This window comes from Aplysia californica, unplaced genomic scaffold (assembly GCF_000002075.1).
Source record: "Aplysia californica isolate F4 #8 unplaced genomic scaffold, AplCal3.0 scaffold00205, whole genome shotgun sequence".
Classification (NCBI taxonomy): domain Eukaryota; kingdom Metazoa; phylum Mollusca; class Gastropoda; order Aplysiida; family Aplysiidae; genus Aplysia; species Aplysia californica.
Genome location: NW_004797475.1, coordinates 60,562 through 75,668, shown reverse-complemented (window position 1 = coordinate 75,668; position 15,107 = coordinate 60,562). Strand labels below are relative to the sequence as shown.

General features: G+C 40.9%; 1 protein-coding gene across 1 annotated transcript; it reads left to right on the top strand.

Annotated features, from left to right (window-relative positions):
* The first annotated feature begins 1,253 nt into the window (after window positions 1-1,253).
* Window positions 1,254-2,312, top strand: LOC101858494. The gene has a single exon (XM_005099203.1). The coding sequence runs from the start codon at window positions 1,254-1,256 to the stop codon at window positions 2,310-2,312; it is 1,059 nt and encodes a 352-aa protein (XP_005099260.1).
* The last annotated feature ends 12,795 nt before the right edge of the window (window positions 2,313-15,107 follow it).

Genomic DNA, 15,107 nt, shown 5'->3' with positions numbered 1-15,107 from the left:
CAAACACAAACACACACACGCACTCACACACACACACACACACACACACACACACACACACACACACACACACATCTACTTGCTTATTACAGGCGCACGCTTACACATCGTTACGAAATGAGCACTTACCATTACATAATAAAATAATATACTCAATGCGATTCGCAAAATTCGAGACATAGATCTAGTCATTTACTTAACATTGTACTGAACATGAATCTTCTGACATAAAATTAAATGATGTCATTAAATGTGTCTTTAAAGATATTTTTAATTTACACTCAGATTTTGTATATCTCAAGTGCTGGGGAAGAGAGTTCCAAACTGATGGAGCAAGGTGGACAAACGATCTTTCACCTCATTTCATTGTAAAATGAAGGATCTGCCACGTTCGTAAGATCAATAGCAATAGAAATGTGTGCTTAGCTGTTATATCCCCGGGCGCGCGCTGAGTTAATTATCACTTAAACATTGCTTCGACCTCAGTGAGAAACCTGTGGGGATGTTTTTTGGCGCCGGAGGTGCTGCTCCTGATTCGATTTCATAACCATTGCTGAAATGAAACCCCGAAAAGCTGTTTTCACCGTTGGAGTAAGTGGAGAAAAATTTAAAAAGGAAGCTTTGTGTCCTTTGAGTAAAGATCGCAATTTTGTTATTAAATCAGTCTCGTGGGCTTGGTGGGCCTCATGAGTTTACTTAGTTTATAATAATGAAGCAATTATACAATTTGCGTAAGTGTTGGACAAACACATTCTGTTTCGCAATTGCCACAAATCTTACATCGAGTTGCCAAAAAACTGGGATCGAATAAGCGATATACATGGCGTAGTATTTATTTTCATAATAATTTAACACTAATTGCCTTGTGAGTAACACGTTCAAAGGAACCTAGTAGTCTTCTTAGTTTTCCTAATTGTCTACCCCACTCAAAACGTGGCCTTGTTACCTATGAACTTTTGCATTCTCTATAAAGCCTTCACCTGTCTGCAAGGCTCCAGGAAGGGACATATCCTTTTAATTGACTGCTGTTCTTTAGAATACATTTTTGGGTATTCAGGCATTTGTATTAAGATTTAAAGGAAGAAACACCATCTTTCCTTTAAATAGTTAGACATTTTCTTACACCCGCAACGGGCTGATCTGAGAAACTACTCCTTTCTTCAGTAAATAGATTGTATGCACGAAATAATCGGACAAGAGCCAGAAAACTACTTTTAAGTATACTTTTGGACGCTAGAAAAGATTTTAAAAAGATGAATACAACACGAGATAACACCACGGCTGCTGTTGCTAGTGTGCAGGTGAAAGGATTAGGGCTGATAGACTACAGCACCACGGTACTTCTCACAAATATCTTCTTGTATGGTATCTGGATTCCGATAGTTTTCAGCGGAATCGTCACTAACACTATCAACACGGTTGTGTTTGTCCGCATCGGAATGAAAGACATTGTGAGCATATCGTTTCTCGCTCTGTCCGTGTCTGATTTGCTCTATTTGTCTTTTACCATGATCTATCTCATTCCTAGCACGCTGACATTTTCGGGCCGGCCAATCAAGTGGCTCCAGAGCCCATTCACGCTCAACTCCTACATCGTCTGGTATGCCGTTTTGTTCTACGACCTTTCCATCTTGATTACGACCTACATAGCCGTAGCCAGGTGTTGCTGCGTCACCCTGGCTCTCCAGTTCAGGAGTTTCTTCACCCTGTCTAGGACTTACACAGTCCTGGGCGTTCTTTCCGTCGTGTGCCTGGCTTTCCACATCCCAATGATCGCCTCACAGAATCTGCAATGGCAGACGGACAAGAAAACGAACAAGACAAAGCTGACTCTTGTGCGCTCCGATGCATATCCAGACGTCCAGTACTTCCATGACATCACTAACAGAAATGTTGTTCCCTACACATGTTTAGCCATCAATATCACCTGTCTCGCAGCTCTCACCTTTACTCTCAAATCAGCAACTCAGATCCGAAACAAGATGGCGATCAGCACTTCCACCGATGGCAACGCTGGAAAACGTGACTCGAAACTCAGCACCAAGGACATCCAAGTGGTCAAAGCTGTTTCTCTTGTGGCCGCCATGTTTGTGTTTTGCTCCCTTCTCACCACCATAAAAGCTTTGGTCCGTCGAGCGATCCCGGACTACGACAGTCGTGGTCAGTATAGAAATCTGTTCCAGCTCACCACGGGTGTGGTGACTATCTTCACCTACCTGAACGCTACCGTCAATATAACTGTCTACTATCACTTTAACACCAAGTACAGACAATCCCTGATGGAGATTTTCTGCAAGGGAAAGAAACCTTGAGAACTGAGGTACCGGACCCTCGGATGAAGAAAGCCATCTGATTTACTGCAATGTTTCGATTTCTATTAACTTCTTCAACTTTCATAAGCGATCAATACTTTAAGAATGATCACACTTACAGTTCAAACGTCACTCCTGTTTCAATCCCAATGGCTTTAAAAAAATACATTCTCATTTGTGAAAAATTCGTCTCAAAATAAATTTCTTTTGGATTTGGCTAATTTTGGAATAGAGTATCTCCTTATTTCTTTCCTCGTCATCTTCATTATTTTATCATTTGAAATTGCTACTTTCCCCTCTTCTGTCTGTCATCTTAAAAGCATCCACAGTGGAATGGACCATCTTGAGATAGTGAACGTTATAATACGTTTGTGTTTGTTTGTGCATGGCAGTGGGATCCAGATTTAACCCTGGAAGCAAATAAAAGCATGCAAGCTATTAATCTACAAAGCCATTTGCGGCAAATCAGTGTTTTAGACCCTAATAGATTGTACCGGTTGTCTCCCCCCCCCCAATCCATTTAAAGGGTAATAACTGAGTCATTTTTTGACCAATTTCAGCAAAACTTTGAACAAAGAACATTCAAGCAGGAGGACATCACATTGTCAAAATGAAGAAATTTAACTATCGTGTTCGAAAAATAACAACTTTTGAACATTTCAACCACAATTAGGTGAAACGCAAAACTTTCCAAATTCTTAAAAACCAGCCATATTGTTCTATTTTCAAATACCCAATATCTGTTCTTTGAAGAACAAATTTATACAAAATTTATATTGCAAAATAGGGAAGGTGGTAGTTATTCAAATTGTATGCTCCAAATGATGACAATTTCTCTGAAGACAAGCTCCAACCCACACTGGAATATTTGAAAAGCCCTGTGGTATGTTTCTGGGACGAGTCTTTGGACGTCTTGTCCAACATTGACTATCAACTGTTCGATTGTTTGTGGGTTGTTTTTGTAGACTCCTACTTTAAAAAAAAGAAACCAACTCCAAAAGGAAATGACTGAAGGGGTTCAAGTCGGGAGAATGCTTTTGGCTTATAAAGGGCTCCCCACTCCCCAAACCTTTCATGCAACCATGCAAGGGTCACTTTTGATGTGTGGGATGTGGTCTAGAGGTTAAGGCGTTCGCCTCCCATTCAACGGGACCCGAGTTCGAATTCGGATAGCGACAGGAATTTTTTTTCCTCTAAAATTTTCTCCTTTCGCATCCTTTCCTGCTCTCTAACAATATTCTGTCGTCTGTTTCGTCTCCTCTTTCTGCCCCAACCCCACCACCTCCTTTGCCCCCTCCTGAGGGCTCCTGACTCTTTCTGCAGCCTTTCTACAGGTACTCCTTGTCTCCTTACTGCTGTCTTTCAGCCACACCCCTGATCTTATGGTAAGTAAGATCTACACCTAGCCTACTCGGATAAAGGGGAAAAATCTCGGAGGTTCCGAGTGCAAGTTGCGCACGTTAAAGATCCATCGGTGGTCCAAAATTGATAAGAGTATTTTTCGGATACCACCTAGACAAAATTCGAAATTTTCTACCAACTGAAAATGTTCAATGTGTCCCATGCACTCAAATGATCATATACAATCGTGAGCGCCGTAAAACACTTAACAAAAAAAAATAAAATAAAAAGGACATCTTAGTTGTCAAAGTTGTGTCTCTTCTGTTCACAATTTTTGTGTTTTTCTTCCTTCTCATTGTCGCAAAATCTTCGGTCCGTTGAACGTCTTCAAATATTGCTGGTGGCGCCACCTGGGAAAAAAGTACAAACTTGGCGAACAAGTTGAGTATGGAAGTATACGAAATAATGATATATCAGGGTAACATTGCTACTAGGCGCCCGTCACAATTTCATACAAGTAAAAAAAATATGATTGAATTTCTTTCATTAACTTAGAGTGACAAGAACGAACAATGTGATGGAGGACTTGAGCATGTCAATACCATGCAACGGAAGTTGGTCAGAGTCAGGAGGCTTCCAGACTCGGCACCTGTCAGAAACATAGAATAATAGTCTATTCTAAACAACGTTCCTTGTGTTTTGTAAAGACTTGACCGAAATAGTTTCTGAAGTCATGTAGCATGCAAAAAAGTTACAATGATAAGTACATGTACTAAGACAAAGGAACTGGAAAACGTCCACTGTAAGTGTAAGTTGTTGGCTGGGGGCTCTTGTGGTCTGGAAGTTACGGTGTTCGCTTTTCGTACAATAGGTCCCAGTTTCGAAACCTGACAACGACGGAAAAATTCTCTACTGTAAGGTTTTCTCCTTTCAGTTCCTTTCCTGATCTCTAATCATGTTCTGTCCCCTACCCCCTCCCCTTTGCCCCCTCCTTTGGGTTCTTGACTCTTTCTGCAGCCTTTCTAATGATATCCTTCGGTTCCTTCTTACTGCTGTCTTTCAGTCACACCCCTGTTCTTGTGGTACGTAAGATCTAACATCTAGCCTTCTCGGATAAGTTCGACAAAGCTCGGAGGTACCGTGTGCAAGTTGCGCTCTATAAAAGTCTATAGGTGGTCTTAAAATCGATAAGAGAAGACTTCGGCCGCCACCCAGGCAAAATTCAAAATTCCTACCAAACTGAAAATATTAAATGTGTCCAGCGCGCTCATATGATCTTATGCAGTTTCGAGGGCCGTAATACACTCACCAAAACAAAGCAAAATTGTTGGCCTTAGCCACGTTTTGTCTTTGGGGGAAGAAGGCAATCAGTTTTAACGTTTAATTATCTTTTATTTGAGAGGCCACGATGTGGTAGTTGATGAGAATTCAACTGATCGCAGTACAGAAATACATTAACAAAATTGTTTTTCGGACTGAAAGATGAGCTACTTTTCTTCTCCAGAAATGAAAGAACCCCAAAACAGCGACAGAAACGACACCTGAGAATCATTGCAGACACGGCCGCTTTTTTTTAGCTGAGTGATCCAAATGATTGTGATGCAGGATCCTTGCCATTGCTGTAAAGGGAACACTGGCTTTTGTTAAAATCCGCTCTTCACAGACTTGCTAATCATTTAATGCAAATATATTATGACTTATCGAGTCTAATACTAATACGTTATTAACGTAGTCAAATTTACTTAAGTTCTGCGTTAAACGGACGTTTTTACACTTAAAGGTATTGCGGCCTTTCGTAGGCCGTAAAGCTATTTGAGTGCAGGCGTAATTCTACTACTACTATTTATAAAGGTGCAGAACTGATGTGTTTTCTAATCTAGACTTTGTATAGGTTTTGTAGCCTACAACCTGTAAGAGGCTTTAAAATATTGTTTATTATAAACAAGATATTCCTGTTTTTGACAAACGACTGGCAAAAACACCAACATATTCTGTCGAATCGCTCATTCTGATGCCTTCTTAGAAGGTAAAGATATGAAAAATATAGCATAAATAAATTTGTTAAAAAGCCTCTTACCAGTTACAACTACACCTGTTCTCTACACTTACTTCAAAGAAATTCCACGGACAACTTCTGAAATCTCGTTGCACTAAAATCCCATATCCCTAGAAATTCATGTTGTGAGATTGTTCTCACATACTTGTCAATGCAATGATATACATTTTTGTCAGAATCAGCCGCTGCACTTTAATCTAAAACTCAGTTGGCAAGAGCTTAAGGTGAAAATAAAGTAATAAGAATGCGCTTTGAAGTTATGATGAGATAATACCTTCTATTTCTAGAGAAGAACAGTAAAAAGTGAATCAAAAGTTACCTCAGAACGGGTGGTTGGCGGGTGCCTTGATGTGATTTGCTTTTTCTTTTACAATATATCAAACATCTGTCGTTCTGATCTCTAACCTTTCTTTTATTCGTTACTCTCTTGTAACACCTGTAATCTTCAGCACTTACATAACCTTATTGTGTTGCTCACCCCCACCCCCGCCTCCGCCCCCAAGAACTAAGTTTACCCCAGAACTTGAAACAGCCATCCATAGTTTTGCCTTTTTAAAAAGAAACAAAGTAACAAGAATGACACTTCTAAACACCGAAGTACACTTAGATCTATATCAACAGGTGGAACTTCAGGATAAATATTTTTTGTAAGTTGGGAGTTTCTTTTCTTACTAGATTTAAGAATGTTTAATTTCAGCTTAGAGTGTCACCCAAGAGCAATCGGATCTGCCTCTAGACAGAGTCGTCACGTTACTTGAGGTAGACGGTTGATAACAGTAAGGTAATATGCCAACAGTTTAAACTTCAAATCCACTTTGCGTCTGATCCCCTAAGCACGAGGTGTATTGATTGACAAGGCTTTTCGTACTGAAGGCGAATAGCGCAGGTTTTTTTTTTTTTGGGGGGGGGGGTTTTTTTTTTTTTTTGGGGGGGGGGGAAGGGAGAGTTTTTTTTTTTACAATGTTTTACGGCGCTCGTAACTGCATAAGGTCATACGAGCGCACGGGACACATTTAACGTTTTCAGTTGGTAGGAAATTTTGAATTTTGCCCGGGTGGCAGCCGAAGCCTACTTTTATGATTTTGGACCATCAAGGGATGCGCAACTTGCACACTGGACCTCCGAGATTTTCGCCCCTGTCCGAGAAGGCTAGGTGTAGATCTTTCCTGCCCAAAGATCAGGGGTGTGGCTGAAAGTCAGCAGTAAGAAGGAGTCAAGGAGTATTAGTAGAAAGGCTGCAGAGAGTCAAGAGCCAAGAAGAGGGGGCAACGCAGATGACGGGGGTTGCTGCAGAAAGTGGAGACGAAAGCAGATGACTGAACATTGCTAGAGAGCAGTAAGGGAGGTGAAAGGGGATACTTTTAGAGAAGAACAATTTCTGTCGTTATCCGGATTCGAACTCGCGATCTATTGAATGAGAGGGAAACACCGTAACCACTTGAGCCGCCAAAGCGCAGGTTTTAATCCGTAACATGAGGATTATTTCATTGAGTACCTCCGTATTTGTTGAAACTCTTGGAACAACATAAGGCTCAAAAGTCCAGACAGTGGTGACAAAAACAGGATGTCCTGTGGGGGGGGGGGGGGGGGGAGTGGGACTGTTAGTCGAGCACAGTCATTGCTACAGTGTACTTGTATTAGCTAGCGTGTTGAAAATCGTCTGTGTGCATGTCGCTTCTTGGATACTTGCTTCATTGCCGACACATAAGTTGTGGGATACAAAACAAACAGAATGTATTGTAAATTAATGCCAATGTAAAATAAAGAATGTATGCGCACATAACCGTATGGTTGAAATTCGGTACTGACTAAAAAAAAAAGGCCAGTGGAAGAATACTGGCGACCCAAAGGTCTATATACACCTATGCAGCAACATATGTTTAGAAAGCCTTAAAATTGAATATTTCCATAAACCTGTACTATGTACTTCCTGTTAGCTATATAAGGTGAGAAATTGAGCAGTGTGTCCTGGGTCTGTTTAGTTATACATGTACATGTATTATTAGGCAGATTAAGCGGGGAAATCAGTTCAACATGGTCAGTGTTTATAACACTTACATTAACTAATTGAAGAATAATTCACACCTTTGAACCCACAATACTGTCATGTCAGTCAATTTATTGCTAACCACACTTGCACTAGCAGCTCATGGGTGCGCGCGCTCTCTCTCTCTCTCTCTCTCTCTCTCTCTCTCTCTCTCTCTCTCTCTCTCTCTCACACACACACACACACACACACACACACACACACACACACACACACACACACACACACACACACACACACCCGCACTCACACACACAAACACACAAACACAAACATACAAACACATTCACACTCACACAAACACACACAGGCACACACACATGCGTATACACATACACTCTTTCCCCACACACCCAATACATACACACATACACACACGCACACACACACACACACACACACACACACACACACACACACACACACACACTCACACGCACACACACACACACACACATACACAAACAGACGAACATGCTCACATACAAATGCTCTCACAAGCAAACAAGCACATTTATACCGGAGTTATTAATGCTTGGGAGGGGACGGACTGATGTCTCACATGATAAAAAGGTAAATGTCTAATGAATGAAAGGAGATGCATTAACTTCATTAGTTTTTATGTGGCAGTTTTGAATTTCGCCTTTTCCTTTCAGCTGAAGTTGTATTCATGCATTTCTCTTGTTCTCAGTTTCGCAAACTTAGGTTCCAAAACCAGAGTAAGACCACTGTGTGGATTTTTAGGACCAACGACTAACGCCCATTATCAAAATTATGTGCCTGAAGCTTGTCAACTCGTTAACAACATTCATTTATTTAGGAACACGGGGCTCTCGTGGCCTAGTGGTTGAGGTGTTAGCCTCTTTTTCAAAGGCCCCGGATTCGAATCCGGGTAGCGACGGAAAAATTTCTTCTCTAAAATTGTTTCCTTCACCTCCTTTCGTACTCTCTAACAATGCTCTATCGTCTGCTTTAGTCTCCACTTTCTGCCTCCACCCCCTCACCTCCTTTGCCCCCTACTCTTGGCTCCTGACTCTTTCTGCAGCCTTTCTACTGCTACTCCTTGGCTCTTTCTTATTGCTGTCTTTCAGCTATACCCCTGGTCTTCTGGTAGGAAAGAACTACACCCAGCCTCCTCGGACAAGGGCGAAAAATCTCGGAGACCCAGTGTGCAAGTTGCGCAAGTTAAAGATCCCTTGGTGGTGTAAAATCGATAAGAGTAGGCTCCGGACGAAATTCGAAATTTCCTACCAACTGAAAATGTTTAATGTGTCCCGCGCGCTCATATGACCTTATGCAGTTGCAAGCGCAGTAAAACGCTTACCCCCCCCCCCCCCCCCAAAAAAAAAGAACACCCCCACCAAGGATTCAAACACGTGCTCCGTAGGCCCTATATTTAAGTGGGAACATTCATAGGTTCGAGTGGGGAACGAGGTATAGAAGGGGTGGGGGTATAAAGTAATGGATCGGGAGGGGGCATGCATGCACCGTCACATACGCATGAAACCCCTCCCACCTCCACCCCCATTGTTGAATTTTATTTCTATGAAGTTTTATCACAATTGGTTATATGATGACTGAGTTATTGCCGTTTAAGAAGTTTTTGGAAGCCTACTTCTACAGTACACACTTTCATAATACGGTACATGTATAAAGTATTTTTGTTGGCAAAAGAAAAAACCCCCACGGACATCTGATGATTGTTTTGTTCTGAAACAATAATGATAACAAGGCAAAGCTTATTTAGAGACACAGTTGTATTTCTTATCGCCCCCTCCCTCTCTCCTCCCTCTGCCCTCCCTTTAAAAACAAAACCCAAACCAGCCAAAACAAAACAAAACAACAACAATAACAACAATAACAACAACAAAGGCAACAAAACAAACTAAACAATAACAACGCAATCAGCTAACACGTGACAGATAACTGATCAACATACATCAACATGTGAAGTTAAAATATCAAAGATATTATTGACGACAGCCTTGCTGTCACTGTGTCTTTGAAATCTATCTACTGATAAATGAAAATAAACATAAACATAAAGTATAACACGAAATCTGTTTTACAACGGTGCGCATAAGCACACATATACATTAATACATAACTGCATGAATAATAGACAATCTTAAATATCACAAACATAGACAATCTGCACACCACTGCTGGTCGCCACTGTGCCACGCCCTGTTTTTCAGCTTGTATTGCCGTGTGCTGCTCAAGGACCCAACTCCTCCACGTCGTGTCACCGACGCACACTAGACATTGGGAGCTCACACGGGTGACCAGTAACCAATTTTGAAATCATACCGAAGAATGGACGTTGACATTTTATTTTGAAATGGAATTGAAAAGCAATGGCTCCATTCCTTGAGCAACACACGATAAACCTAGTTCAGAAGTAAGGGGCTGCTCAAAAGGGATTAGCATAATAATAATATTGTGTGTAATTTGTCTATGATTTTGTGCATTATTCATGCATACTATGTATCAAAGTTTTTTTTTTTACGTTCTTGTACGCCATTGTAAGACTAATGTCTTAAATTGGAATTTTAAAATTTAAATTAATTTTTTTTTTGGTAGTAGGAATTATATTTTAATACACCTTGACATCACGATTGTCGTCAATTAGTCGTGACTGTAATAAGAAATACACTATGGTGATGATCTAAGCCCTAAACTCTTGGCTGTCGAGCTGAAGGCATGTGGGTAGCTAAAAGTTCAATTCCCGAGTGGAGAGACGTTTTTATCGAGTATCTCGGTCTTTTTCTGGGATGTTGTACCCTCCCAGCCCGGGTTGGCCCGTACAGGCAGGGTTGGAAGCCAGCCTCCCGAATGGTCTATACATTATTGTGTCGCTGAAGGTGTAAAAACACCTTCATTAAGAAAAAGAATAATACTACTTACTTGGGGACTGCTGCCGGCAGAGACGTTTTTTAAAATGAAAATGTCACTAAGTGCCTCACTGTTCCTACGCTCTTTTTTGTACCTTTTACTTCATTGGGAGGGAGGTTGTGAGCGGACCTCTTTATCAATGTATAGTGTTATATCATTGTATATACCATTCATCCCCTGAAACTGAAAGGCTAAAAGATAAATGTGCACATTTACAATAAAATGTTTTAAATACATTGTACTGAGATTTTAAGCCATTTTTGCTAGTATACAGTGGGCCCAAGAGAAACTTGAATATGTATTCTCCCAATCATCATTGCACTACCAAGTCATGCAGCCTACTGCCTACAAATTTAAAGATCGTTCTGCATCATGTGACATATTACTTTTTCATCTGCAACAGGAGTCGCTCGAGATATGGTCATTCAAAATTGACCGTAAAAATCAAGCTTGGCAAAATTGTGTGAAATCTAAGAAATGTAAAAAAAAAAAAAAAAAAAAAGAATCTACACGCTAGTACTGAGGTCTACCAATATTGGTGGAGTGGGCATGTATTGCATATCAAATGAATGGATAACTTCTCTGTCGGCAAGAAAAGGAAAAGATAATTTAAACAGATTGGAAAACAGCGTGGTCACAAATACCACGCAATACTTAAAATGAAAGATTACATAATATGCTCTTTAGTACTTGGTTCAGGATATTAACACGGTTTTGTGAAAAGCACGAACCCTTTGGCCATCAGCTGTCTTAGATTCTGGACACAATTATCTGTTATTTCATCTCAAATGACACAGAGATATACACACACAGCGTCTGAACTGGGAGCAAAGTCGTCTTTCTTCAGCTGTTGTTTAATGGGGCTTCACCTATCTCAATCTGTAGGATTCATATAGGTTTTAAAAAAAAAACTGATGACAACTCCGTCGCCGGCATTCTTTGCTTTTCCAAGAATTGTCTAAAGGCGTTAGCCCTGTGACAAGGCGCTTTGTCTTGTATAAAGATGTCTACTTGAATGACACCATGACGAAAATACTAATACTTAGGACGTAGTGTTACAGCACTTGAGCGATGTCATCCTCAAAATGAAGCATTCCGTTCATTTTCACGAGTGGGGATTTGTTCATTCCAGTCAGGCTACCCCAAATCAAGGCAATTTCGTGATCTCTGTTCATCAGTGACAGATGATTATGTCTAAAATCGAAAAAACCCCCACAGTTCATGCTAAAAATGTTTGGTGCTCAAGATATGAGTACATGTAACGTCAAGTCTAAGTTTTAAGGGGTATTTGTGACTTCTCTGTTTCCCGTCTGTCTGAAAATATCATAGTATAACATTGTTCATTGCAGAGACAATAATATTTCCCATTCATTTTATATGCAACACCTGTCCCCTCCACGAAAGGTAATACCCTCAAATACAAGGGTAAAATGTATCCTTTTACGTTTCTTTGAATTCACACAATCTTACCAAGTATGATTTTTAAAAGATCATTTTTGAGTGACCATATCTTGGGTGACTCCTATCTTAGTTTAAAAAACAAAGTGTCATATGATGCAGAATTTATTTAGCTTTAAATTGAAATGCTGCATTAATGTGTAGTTAATAATAATAATAATAATGGTAATAATAATAATAATAATAATAATAATAATAATAATAAATTGACATTTATATAGCGCTCAACCCCGATTAAAGTACACAGGCTCTCGAGCGCTTTACAATACAGTACAACGTACGAGGGCTTTCCCACGGAAAACCGGAAAGGGTCCGTAAAAGCAAAAATCTTTGTCCTATTATAATAAAACTGTATCACATCATACCTCAACATGTGCTTTATTTCTCAATGTAATCACCATCCCGCTGGACACATTTTTCCCATCGCTGGATCTGGGAGAAGATATCCTCCCTGAAGAATCTTTCGTCAAGGGATTTCAACCAATCGTTCACGGCTTCCACGAGGTCTTCGTCGTCGGTGAATCGCTGTCCAGAAATATGGCGTTTCATTGGTTCAAAAAGGTGATAATCTGACAGGGCCAAGTCAGGACTGTGAGGGGGGTGTAGTAGAACTTCCTAGCCGAACCTTTGGAACCAGTCTTTCGTGACGTTTGCGGTGTGTGACGTTGTGTTGCCATGCTGCAAAATGACCCCGCTGGTCTTTTTCGGCCCCAACCAATCAAGCAGAGACCTTTCAATAGTGCAGCTCATCAAACTCTATCCTATAGACAGTCGACTTTGAAATGCTTAGCGACTCGCAAATTTAGCGAATCTTTAGGCACCTGTCTGTTTGAATAAGTTCGTTAACGCGACTCTTGTTGTCCTCAGTCTTGGCAGAAAAACAAGATCCTGGGTAAACTTTGTCATTGATATCGGAGTGCCCGGCTTTGAACTTACTACATCACTCATATACTCGTGACTTTGCCATTACTTTCTCCCCATAAACTGACTTTATTTCAGTGTGTAATTCTAGAGGTCTGAGACCTTTTGCGGTCAGAAACCGAAAGACAGACCTCACTTCTACCTTTGACCAATTTTCCAAGGGGGTAGCCATCTTTTGATAACTGCTGTGCTCATTTGGTTTGTGCGATGCTCATGGTGCTCAATCGGGAAATTTCTAAATGATTGTTTTACAAGTGTGCGTTTACAGAATGTGAAAATATTGAATAGTTTTCAAATTACAGCCAAATTCCGGTTTTCCGTGGGACAGCCCTCGTACAATAGTAACATAAAACGTTGTGTCCTGACTAAAAGAAAATAACTCCAAATATTCATATTCAAATATTCAAATATTAATTTTATTAGTTCAAGCAGAGAGGGTTTACAGTAATAGAGAGGTGACACTCGTGGCGGCGCTCCATAACAACAGTGCATTGTTTCGCGTATCGCCCGGCGTGGGGCGCGAAAACACTTAGGCGCGAAGATCGCTGCCTCGGCGATGCTCAGAGATGCTGTCATGTCATGAGAAAATGTAGTACCGTCTGTAGTTAGTTCACTGGGTTACTAGGCCTTTAAAGAAAGGAGGCCTGTGAATTCTATCGCATATTTTAGACAACTCCCCTTCCCTCTACCATAAACTGTTAGACTTGTTTTTGGCTTAAGTTAACATACATCCTAATAGACAAATAGACGCAGATACATTACTTCGTCTCTATAGATTTGAAAAAATAAAATCACCGTAATTAAAGGAATAATCGGTTTAATTTCTGTCTGTCTGTCTGTCTGTCTGTCTGTCTGTCTGTCTGTCTGTCTGTCTGTCTGTCTGTCTGTCTGTCTGTCTGTCTGTCTTTTTCTCTCTCCATGTCTCCTTTTCTCTCTCCCTGTCTCTCTTTCTCCCCCTCTCTATCTCTGTCTGTCTGTCTGTCTGTCTGTCTGTCTGTCTGTCTGTCTGTCTGTCTGTCTGTCTGTCTGTCTGTCTGTCTCTCTCTTTCTCTCTCTCTTTGTTTTGTCTGTCTGTCTCTCCCATTTTCTCTCTCCCTGTCTCTTCTTCTCCCTCTTCTCTCGCTCTGTCTATTTGTCTGTCTGTCTGTCTGTCTGTCTGTCTGTCTGTCTGTCTGTCTGTCTGTCTGTCTGTCTGTCTGTCTGTCTGTCTGTCTGTCTGTCTCGCTCGCTCTGCTTCTCTGTCTGTCTGTCTGTCTGTCTGTCTGTCTGTCTGTCTGTCTGTCTGTCTGTCTGTCCGTCTGTCTGTCTGTCTGTCTGTCTGTCTGTCTGTCTGTCTGTCTGTCTGTCTGTCTGTCTGTCTGTCTGTCTCTCTCTCTCTCTCTCTCTCTCTCTCTCTCTCTCTCTCTCTCTCTCTCTCTCCCTCTCTCTCTCTCTCTCTCGCCCCTCCCCCCTCTTTCTCTTTATCTATGTATCGCCATATTTCTAGACTGTTCTCTCTTTAATAATTAATAGATAGCATTTGCATAGCGCATATCCCGGCTTTATATATCTATGTCTCTGAGTTTCTCGTTTGCTGCTTCTCTTTCTTTCACTATAACTTTGTCTTTGTGATTGTGTGTGTTTGTCTGTGTGTGTGTCTGTGTGTGTGTCTGTGTGTGTGTCTGTGTGTGTGTCTGTGTGTGTGTGTGTGTGTGTGTGTCTGTCTGTCTGTGTGTGTGTCTGTGTGTCTGTGTGTCTGTGTGTCTGTCTGTCTGTCTGTCTGTCTGTCTGTCTGTCTGTCTGTCTGTCTGTCTGTCTGTCTGTCTGTCTGTCTGTCTGTCTGTCTGTCTGTCTGTCTGTCTACCTATCTGTCCTATCTAAGGCGGTCTTTTCCATTTCACTTGATATTTTTCTAAGCCCTTGATTGACTTTCTTCATATTTAAAAATTTGACGTTCTCATGGTTGAATTTTGTTTCTTAGAATTTTTCTTGAAATTAATGTAGAGTTGACCAAATGGGTTCTCTTTTTTTTAAGACACCTTGTATCTCTATTTTGAACTGCTTAAACCAATGCACAACATCTGTGGTTGCCGTGAGG